The sequence below is a fragment of the Vanessa cardui genome, chromosome 6, assembly GCF_905220365.1.
Source record: "Vanessa cardui chromosome 6, ilVanCard2.1, whole genome shotgun sequence".
Lineage (NCBI taxonomy): Eukaryota > Metazoa > Arthropoda > Insecta > Lepidoptera > Nymphalidae > Vanessa > Vanessa cardui.
This window is the reverse complement of record NC_061128.1, coordinates 9,996,416-10,007,848: the sequence shown is the minus strand read 5'-3', so window position 1 is coordinate 10,007,848 and position 11,433 is coordinate 9,996,416. Positions and strand designations below refer to the sequence as shown.

The window sequence follows — 11,433 nt, the reverse complement described above, 5'->3', positions numbered from 1 at the left end:
CGTAATACTATTAATACAAACGGATATTTCTATAAGTTTTCCAAAAAAAAATTATTTTATCGATATTTATAGACCAGTAAATATAACTTGAGTGATCAATTTATTTCTAAAAGCAAGAGATGAATAGATTATACTAAATAGTTGAAATAGATATCTTACTTTTAACAAAAAATGCTATTGACGTATTTTGGAAATCGTTTTTTTTATACCTAATTCTGGACATTGTCAACCGTACAATGTCTTTATTAATTAAGTTACAAAATTAATTGTTACTTAGACATAATATATAGCCTTAATAAAGAATAAGAATTGCGAACTACTGATTTTCCATTTAAAAATCGATTCTGCTCTTGATTAATCGATTACGTATCCTCCCTAAATTTAAGTTACATAATATTGATAATGTCAACTAGTTCATTGAAAGTTGATACAGTTTTATGCAAGCGCGTCTGGGTAGAAAAAATCCTACCATCATATATCCTACCTCCAAAAAGTAATAATTACTATTGTCTTCCGGTTTGAAAGGTAAGTAAGTCAGTGAAATTTCAGACATAAGGGACGAAACATCGTAGCTCCATGGATGGCGACGGGGAAAAACGGTAGACGTTCATATGACCACTTACCACCACTTATTTCAACCAATCAAGAAAAGTTTACCATAAAAAAAATATAATGTTATGTACTTATATATAAGCAATGTAATTATAATACTAACAGTAAACCAAGAAAAGTATAAGAGGTTACACCTACCTCATAAAATACCTATATTATAAAAAAAGATCTTTTTTGCGCCGACCGGACTTATTTTGGTAAAGTAACAGCCTGGTGAATTTCCCGCTGCTGGGCTACGGGGGTTTGGATATTCCACCACGTTGTTCCAATGTGGGTTGGTGTAATGCACATGTGGCTGAATTTCGATTAAATTAGATACATGCAGGTTTCCTCACGATATTTTCCATCACAGCCGAGCACGAGATGAATTATAAACACAAATTAAGCACACATACAGGGTTATTGGTAACTCGTTATTGGTAATTAGGAGGTGATAGGGGTGACTATTTGCAATAATTTTAACGCCCATATGCATAATACAAAAGTGAACCATTTTTCAGTTATCACGTTTTTTAGCATTTTTCAAAATTTGTCAAAAATGCAACTTCAAAAATTTATTTAAAAAAAAGTATCAATTAAATTCTATATTTTTCTTTTGTTTTATAAAAACGATTAAACACTGGATATTTGTCAATATTTAAACAATAATTATCGGTCCAAGTTTAAAAATGCAAGACGGAAAACGAATTTATTTAAATATGTTTTTGATTTTTTTTTCCTCAAAAACGCCTTAAAAACTAAAAGAAATCATTATGAAACTTGGCCTGCAGATTATTTTAAAAACATAACCGTTTTCTTAGCTTTTTAAAAATGTATAAAAAGAAGGAAATTATTTAAAATCGATCGAAATAAAATGATCAGAAAGGACGCTGGTGGAAATTCGTAGTCGAACATGAACGAATTCGTACTAAAGGTCGCTCTTTAAAATTCTCACAAAATTAACTAAAAATAAAAACCAATGAAAAAAAACTTACTTATTAAAACTAACATAACTATTACAAATTTAAAATAAAATTTAGAAGAAGAACTAGTTCAATAGCAAAGTTATAAAAAATACATTTTGTAATATAGCCTAAATAAAGTATTAATAAGCGAATCCGAGAAACTTTCTATAACAGAGCACAGCGCACTCAGCGTGTTCTACAATGAATAATGCAGGATTCTATCCTTACTATTATTCTCACGAAGAAGTCTCTAAAAAGATATTTTTTTATAAATTTATGCTTAATGCGGATTCAGAAATCGCATCTTTCTTGGAAAAGAACTCTGAACTATTAGAAGCCAAATTCGATCAAGATGGGATTTCACAAAAATATTCTCCTAAAATTTTACACAATTATGTTGGATTTTTCATATTGATGTTTTTATTGTGAAGTTTTAATTGAATACTAGTAGCTACCTATTTCAGACTGTTTTTAGTTACTTTATTTTTATCACATAATAAATAAGTTTTAAGTAGAATTCACTGAAATAAAAATTACGCTAAAATGTTGTATAATTCTTTATTTTATTTAAATATTTATGTAACTACATTAATTGTAATAATTTAATTTATATATTTATTATTGACACTTGTTGGCACTTAAAAACTTACTTTTCGTAATGACATATAAATTACCTATCGTATTTAAGGAAGAAATTTTTTTTCGAAAGCACAGCAAGGTAAACGTTTCGCCAGTTTCTGTGACACATTTTCATAAGACAATTTCAGACTTATAATTTTTTCTAAACGCTACTTAATTTCTGAACTAATAAAATTTGTATAGTATATTAAATAGCAAGACACAATTTAAGTTGGGAATGACACCCCACTGATACATAGAGGATTTTAAAAGCATTTACATATTTATAATGGAATATGTAAAAATGGGTCAGGAATATGTCATATTAGTAAGAAGTGGTAAAAAAATTTCCGTGTAATTAGCACTGTGTTTGAATAGTTACAATTATATAAAATGATTACTTTGTGATGTTTTCCTTCTCCACTTCAATTTTTTTGCAAAAATAAGATAAAAACGGTGATCATCGCTTAAAAAACAAGAAGTTTTCTCAAAGTCATCTCGACTGTACTTGGGATGGGTAAAACTTTCATTGTTCTATATTTCTTTATTTACGATATTCCATTTGAACGGTAAAACCATGGACGTGTTTCATCATAATGGCAAAGGAAAGACGCAGTGGATTGTTTTTGTCGTACTTGAAATTTGTGGCTGGAGTGAAGCGATATTTTCTTAAAAGTGTCACCAACGTTGTTGTTAATGACAGCATCGCATATTTATATCCTGAAATAAACCATAAAATTATACAATATACGAGTAGGGTAAAGTCTTGTGATTCGGTAGGGCCTAATCGGAACCTACAAATTTCACATTTGGCACTATTCCGAGACGATTTTAATTTTATTTTATAATTTAAAATATAATTTTAATAGCCTTTATTTTTTTACGTCTTTCGAATAGGTCGCGATATATATCGATTAATATAACTTTCCGTGATCTCAATGGCTCAATTTAAATCGAAACAATTTGTTTTTTTTTTTATCGAAAATAGTCAGTGTTTAAACTTGACCGTTCCGAACCGGGAAGAATAAATATAGTTTGTGTCTCTCCAATGTAAAGGGACCATCTGTGTTCGCAAATACGATTGCAATACAATACAATAAGTTCAGCGTAGTTGGCTATTCATAGAATTTTACCATTGATGAGCTTCGTAAATTCGAAAATAGACGGTTTCCGAATACATTTTAGATCCAATGCGAAACTCAATAATATCGTTCATATTTTTCATTTTCATCGTAATATTTGTGCTATTATATATAAAAGTAAAGTAACAGCCTGTAAATTTCCCACTGCTGGGATAAGGCCTCCTCTTCCATTATGGAGAGGGTTTGGAACATATTCCACCACGCTGTTCCAATGCGGGTTGGTGGAATGCACATGTGGCAGAATTTTGAAGAAATTAGACACATGCAGGTTTCCTCGCAATGTTTTCCTTCACCGCCGAGATCGAGATGAATTACAAACACAAATTAAGCATATATATATATCTATACAGGGTTATTGGTAATTCGACGGACATCCGCTAGAAGGTGATAGGGGTGACTATTTTCAATAATTATAACCCACATATGCCTGATCCAAAAGTGAATCATTTTTGAGTTATCACGTTTTTTAGCATTTTTCAAAATTTATAAATTCACAAATATCCAGTGTTTATTTGTTTTTGATATTTTTTTCTAAATAAATTTTTGATGTTGCATTTTTGACAAATTATACTTTTGCATCATGCATCCCATATGCAAAAACGTTTAAAATTATTGCAAATAGTCTCCCCTATCACCTCCTAGCGGATGTACGCCGAATTACCAATAACCCTGTATATATACATATATAGTGGTGCTTGCCTGGATTTTAACCCGCAATCACCGGTTAAGATGCACGCGTTCTAACCACTGGGCCTCATTGATAAACATTATCCATAAAATTACCAATTAGTAACAAAAATATCCAACTTGTGTAGATGTTCACTAAATATTTGCTCATCTTTCTATTGCAATAAAGTTATGCATGAACAAATAAACATTATGAAGAAGTTATTTAAGCAATTTCCTTACCAACACAATTCCGTGGTCCATGACTAAATGGCATAAAAGCGGTTGGTATTTGTCCAGACATAAAACGATCAGGATTAAAATCCTCCACATCATCACCCCAGTGCAGAGGATTGTGGTGTATGCCCCAGATACTTACAACTACGTTACTGTCTTTGGGCACAAGGATACCATTAGCTGGAGAAACAAACAGTTTTTATTATTTTAAAATTAAAAGTCAAATATACCTATTGTATCATAGCATGAAAGATATGTAAAATTTTTACATTGAAACGAGTATTTTTTAGATTCCCATTTAAATACCTTGTCAATAAAAGTGAGCAAAATAGCATGTCACATAAGCAATTAGAATGCTATTAAAATTTGTCAGGCGCCACTACCGAAAACTATGTAAATTGGTAATAATAATTTTTTCAAAGCCAATTATTAGCAAAAATATAATGGAGCTTATTATATTAATAAGCTATAGACGGCTTTTATAGAATTGACTTCGTTGTAAATCCCATGACAGAAAATTATAATAAAGAGGTTTATTTATAATTTGACCAATCGTCATAACAATTAACAATACAATAATATACGGTTATATACACTCTTCGGGTAGCACATCGTCTGTGTCAGTAATTACCTTTACATATATGTGTATATGTGTGTGCATTTATATTGTGTAGTGTGATAATGACTTGATGTATCACTAAGTATTAAATATACTTACGTAGTATTAAATCTTCGGTACAACACCTTGTTATAAATGGAACTGGCGGATACAATCGCAGTGTTTCGTTTATAACTGCTTTCGTGTATTTTAATTTGAGCAGATCTTCCATCTGAAGAGGTTTATCTGAATCGCCTAGAATTTCTTGGATTCTAAAAGTCAAGATAGTGTAGTTAATGACAAAAAAAAAATTAAAAAGTTACCTGTTGTGTCTCTTAGTATATTGATACGTACTCATTATAAACTCTTTCTTGTATATCTGAGTGTTGGGACAATAATAAAATTGTAAAGCAAATCCCAATTGCTGATGTATCGGTGCCCGCTAGCGCAAGTATAAGAGTCTCTTCCCGTAGTTCTTCATGAGAATAAGCCTTATCGGTATTCTTAGAATTCTCTATCATTAACTCTAAGAATGACTTCATATGAATATTGGATTTATCTGTAACTGAAAACATTTTTTTTCTTTATTATTATTTAGTGTTAAATTAAATAAAATAAATAAGCGTTATCTGAATGGTCTTACGGTCATCAGTTTCATCTTCAATTCCATCTCTTTCTTTAATCAGTTCTGTCTTTTTATAAATAAGCTGAAAAAAAAATACTTTTATTACTACACAAATTCCAATGGCTGAAAGGATAATGTTGTCTTAAATTTTCGCGATTACACATTGAAATAAAACTAGCTATAACGGATTTGAATCGCGTATATTAATTATTTTTAACAACCCGACGTTTCGAGCACTTTACTACCTTAGAGTCTACCCGTGACCACGAACGCTGTAAAGTGCACGAAACGTCGTCATGTTAAAAATAATTTATATACGCGATTCAAATCCGTTATAGCTAGGCTGAAAGGATCTTTTACTATAAATCATTCACTACAGTTTTTGTTTAATTTGATTAAACAACTGATATAATAATTAATTAAAAACATTAACTACATACACTTTTATATAATACATAAAGAAAATGCAAGCAGGTCAGAAATTTCTAGTTTTGTCTAATACTAGATAAACATTATAATTTTGCCTTGTCTATTTAGTATGTTTCCAAATTCATACTAACATTTTTAGCCCTTTGTTTCTTACAATGAATAGGAAGGTAACAAAACACTTACATTATCGATGAATTCATAAATTATTTTCTTCGTAGCCTCTTGTCTGGAATACACGGGCAATAATTTGTAAATAGCATCAATGTGTAACCAAGGAAGGCATAAGCGAGCAGCGATATTTTGTATGTTTTCCACAAACGCATTGAAGAATGGATGCTTCGGTTGTCGCTGCATGTCCATGTTCATGCCAAACTCGGTCTCTAATTAAATACATTACTTTAATATTTTGTTCTTACAGTAATAAAGTACAGTAACAGCCTGTAAATTTCCCACTGCTGGGCTAAGACCTCCTCTCCCATTAAGGAGAGGGTTTGGAACATATTCAACAACGCTGATCCAATGCGGGTTGGTGGAATGCACATGTGGCAGAATTTCAAAGAAATTAGACACATGTAGGTTTCCTCACGATGTTTTCCTTCACGCCAAGCACGAGATAAACTATAAAAACAAATTAAGCACTTATATATGTGCTTATTATGGTGCTTGCCTAGGTTTGAACCCGAAATCATCGGTTAAGATGAACGCGTTCTAACCACCGGGCCATCTCAGCTCTACAATCATTCATTATATTCTTAAGTTAGTTAGTTTAACTAGAAGAGTAGACTTTAAATCATGCTTTTTCAAAATTTGTAAAGAAATCACCTGATCTGACGGTTGCTGTGTAAATGTTTGATGCATCGGCATAAAAAATAAAAGAGCTTAGAGTATAGACTTTCAAGGACATTTAATTGTATTATAAAAATGCCATACCACAAATAGAATCCAATGCATAGCGGTTTACATATTCCAAACATGAAAAATCTCCTTTTCCGACTTTACACTCGAGTTCTTCAGCTATGATCTTAGCGTGTGCCTCGAAAACTGTCACAAATTTGCTGACATATCTCGAAGCGAATGATGGCGCCAGAATTTTGCGTCTTCGGTGCCAAATATCAACTACAATGATATTATAAGCTATTCTATCAACCAATAGTAAATAATTTTCTTAGTATTTTATATGGGCGTTACATTTTTAAGTTTTTTTTTATTATATTTTTATGGTATAGGTTGGGGGACGAGCATATTGGCCACCTGATGGTAAATGGTCACCATCACCCACAGACAATGACGCTGTAAGAAATATTAACTATTCCTTACATCGTCCATGTGCCACCAACCTTGAGAACTAATAGATTCTGTACTTTTATTTGGTGGTAGAATAACTGATAAGTGGGTGGTACCTACCCAGACGGGCTTGCACAAAGCCCTACCACCAAGTTTAAGTCAACTCATTATATCGAATTTTAAAATTGTTTTGATTGTTATTATTTCATTAATATTTGGCTTTAAAACTATGGAACTTAGGGATGGTCTACTAAAAATATTTACCAGGCGCGAATACTAATCCGTTTCCGGTGAGATACTTTGTAAATTTATGGACAAAGTTTTTATCCAACGTTGACTTTAATACTATAATGGCTTGATCTGCATCATTTATCCCTAAAAAAAACGAACTATAAATTATGGGGTAAACATTAGAAACACTGAAAAAAAGGCAATGAAAAACCACGTGAATATGCAATATTTTCATTCTTTTGCTTAGTGTTATAATTATCAAACAAGATGATACAAAATATGTAAATATAATAACTTACCAACAAAAAATATGTTACCCAACCAAAAACTTATCGCATTATACCTTCTTCTAAAGCCCTGGATTGATGATTTCATAAACGTAGTCATCAAATCTGGAATAAATGTATGTACTTTTGAATATTTTCATTCACTTCTATACTTTCGTAATCACTTGTTTAACCCTAAAAGTTTGTTGGTTTATAAAATCCCATTATTAGTACACCGTTATAGTCTTTCTTTGAAGTTCAAGCATGAACTATAATAATGACATAATTTACATAACTATTACATAAGTATATACCAAATTTAATTTAATTCGGTCGTTAAGCAAAGCTTATCAATACCGCTGATGTGTCCTCATTTAACCTTTCTGAAGGTGGTAACCTTAACTTTAAAATTAAAATATCAAAACTTTTCAATAAAATATCCTATCAATTTATTATTTACCTTGCATCCGTTTTAATCGATTTCTTTTAATTTAAGTATAGGAACTTTTTTAAATAGTCGTTTCTTTACAAGGTCGATAAATAAACAAATTGCTGTCTCTTGTAATAACTTAATACCTTTAAAGAATGCTAAGTTAAGTACTGACTGACCTACTTTTAATAACTTATACTTAGTTATTAAGATAGTTATATTTTTTAATAGTATAACACAAACGCTTGGTCAGTTTGATCGTTTGTTCGCTTGCAATCGATAACGGTTGTGATTTTCTTTAAAAGTAAAATTTCACATTTTCATTGAACTGAGACATAAATAGTTAAATATAATACTATACCTAATACTAACAATTATTTATGAGGGATTTAATAAGTATTTAAAAAAAATTAAAGCATGATTAAAATAAAACTAATTTTAACGGATTTGAATCGCGTATATGCTCGAAACGTCGGGATGTTAAAAATAATTAATATTTTTAACATCCCGACGTTTCGAGCACTTTACAGCGTTCGTGGTCACGGGTAGTCTACCCGTATTAATATACGCGATTCAAATCCGTCAAAATTAGTTTTATTTCAATGTGTAATAATCGCGAAAATTTAAGACAACAGACAGCATGATTAATTTTAAATGGTGGTTTCAAAAATATCAATGTATAAATAACTTACAAAATATTTAGGTACTGACGAAATTATGAAATTATTATTAATAATAGAAAATGTCGTACGCATGCCATTGAAAACTCAGTGATATGTGAATACCAGCTGAATTTGGCATATTTGCAACCTACACTACAGCGTCCACGTTGATGATTTAAGCGTACAACTTCTAGTTAGGTAAATATAGTGTTAAAATAAAACCTTCTGTAGGCTTAAAAATATGCTTACAATAATTGTTTATTTCCGTTCCGAAAAACCTTGAGTGAAACCATTGAGTCGAAACTTTTTAAAGGTTGTAAAAGGGTACACTCAGTGCCGCATAATTAGTTTGTACTATATATTTAATACACCGGATATGGTAGAAAAGTGCAATAAAAACGAGTACAAAGTTCTTGAAAACATGAAAGGGCAACATTGAGTGTGACCATCACTACAAAAATATACTAAATTAAATTGGAGTTGAATCCAAAATAACAAAATAAACTAACATAGATTATCCAATTCATAGGGCAAGAGGAATCCTTTATAACAAACTAGCGATTCGCCCCGGCATCGCATTGGTTTGCTAATACTTAATATACTTCAGACTTTTTTACAAAGTTTACAGTTTTTTTGTCATTACAAACCACTATTTTCCTGCATTTTAAATCTGTGCTATCTTGCTTTAAAGGGCATATATTGATCTATTCAAACGAAACTAACGTGCCTCAATTGTTTTGCCTTCCTGTAACCTGATCACTAACATTTAAACTTTATGGTATGTTATTAAAGTTCAAATTGACCTGAGTATTATTACGAATCGTCTGTATGGGATTATAGAAAGTGGTGGTGATTAAAGAAACGTGGGGTTTTTAACTTTTTCAAACTTTTTTTCAAATTTATCGAAATCGGATCAGCACATCTCGATATTTTCGCTTAGCAATAAATTCATCGATTCATTTTATTATAGATGCTACAATCAATTATATACATACAAATACTAATATTTATACAAGATGACCATTTACAGTTTTATCAGAAATAACGATATATAAAAACACAAACAATTATATAATTAACATAGTATTATAATTAAAACACAATTACTACACTCGAACATGGGAACACTAAGTTTCTTGCTGGTTATTCTGATTAGGTACATTACAACCCGGCGTTAGTTTTATTATGAATGTAGTTCTGTAAAACGATGATCCAAAAGTGCTTGTAAAAGCTTACTTGAAGATTTTGATTAACTATCAATCGCGAATAAATTTAATGAATTTCAACATTTTAATAAAATTCACAGTACCGATTAGATTCCAGCGAATTAACACTTTAAATTTAATTTAGAAATTCTATGTAACTATTGGAATTTATTGTTACATGTCCTATACCAAGGTTTATATATTAAATAATACTTATACGTAAAATAAAACTTGATATGAAATTAAAAATGAATATTAAAAGAAATATTCAACATCACTCACCTTCATTATTTCCAATAAAAGAAAACGCATTTCCGATAATAGGATAATACGCCCAATCATTCCCAAGTTGCTGGTGTAATATCATCATTTTCTTTGGCTTCCATCGATCCACTATCAACAACAGGATGACGATCACAATTAAATATTGCACAAACATTATTTAATAACAACGGACTTGGCTCAAATGTGGATTTGTCACTCAGATATTGCATAATATATAGGCTTCCGACCTCGCTATCTCCAATACGAACTGAAGTTGTGCATATTTATAAAATTTCCTTTTGAAGCTGACAAATACGGAACAATTGGATTTCAAGTTCTTTGTACATTTTTTTTTATATTACACCACTTTTTTTATATTACTTTATCCACCTTGTGTTTGAAGTGAATTGAGTGAGAGTTATAAATTTTTTAGTGGCTGTGATTTAAAATTTACTCGTGAAGTATTTTTTCGATAATTCTAAATTCTTAAAATTCATTCAATAATAACAAAGAGCTCAACAAATATAGGAAAAAATGTAAAATGTACGACATAGTACCCGAAAGAGTTCTGCTATTTTCAACCGACTTCCAAAAGGAGGAGGTTATCAATTCGTCTGTATGTTTTTTTTTTTTTTTTTTTTTATGTTTGTTACCTCATAACTTTTGACTGGGTGGACCGATTTTGATATTTTTTTTTTGTTTGAAAGGTAGTGCTTCCCGTGGGGTCCCATTTTTTTTTAATTTTTTTCCGGTGATGGTCTCCATATGAAAACGACATAAGTCTTAAATTTGCATTATGTATATGCGCGACAAATCGGTGAATAACTGAAAATCACGTTAACCAATTTTGATAATTCTTTTTTTATTATAAAATATATACTTCAAGGGTAATTTGGTGAAAGTTTGGTAAGGTTCTGAGCACAGGATCCATGACAAAGTAACGGAACGGAAGGGAACGGAACAATTCTGAGGAGCACGTTAGCGATACTCAGTCGAATCTTTTATTTATAGGTTATTTGGATATTTGAGTCACCTTCCGTAATGTGGTTATGTTTACGTAATTATCATAGTCGAATATTATAATCAACTAGCTACCCACCCCGGCTTCGCACGGGTGCAATACTGATACTAAATATACTACAGAATTTGTGTATTTACGACATCACATCGCAAACTTCTAAAATTATCAGTGTTTCTTTACTATATTGTTCATGTATTAT

The 11,433-nt window shown here is 30.8% G+C and overlaps 1 protein-coding gene across 1 annotated transcript; it reads right to left on the bottom strand.

Annotated features, from left to right (window-relative positions):
• Nucleotides 1–2,449: 2,449 nt before the first annotated feature.
• Nucleotides 2,450–10,400, bottom strand: LOC124530563 (cytochrome P450 4C1-like). Its single transcript, XM_047104765.1, has 10 exons — nucleotides 10,232–10,400; nucleotides 7,686–7,778; nucleotides 7,420–7,530; nucleotides 6,802–6,987; nucleotides 6,055–6,251; nucleotides 5,461–5,524; nucleotides 5,172–5,382; nucleotides 4,938–5,089; nucleotides 4,226–4,399; nucleotides 2,450–2,894 (listed from the first exon to the last, which is right to left on the bottom strand). The coding sequence occupies exons 1-10, from the start codon at nucleotides 10,386–10,388 to the stop codon at nucleotides 2,719–2,721; spliced, it is 1,521 nt and encodes a 506-aa protein (XP_046960721.1). The 5' UTR covers nucleotides 10,389–10,400; the 3' UTR covers nucleotides 2,450–2,718.
• Nucleotides 10,401–11,433: the final 1,033 nt, after the last annotated feature.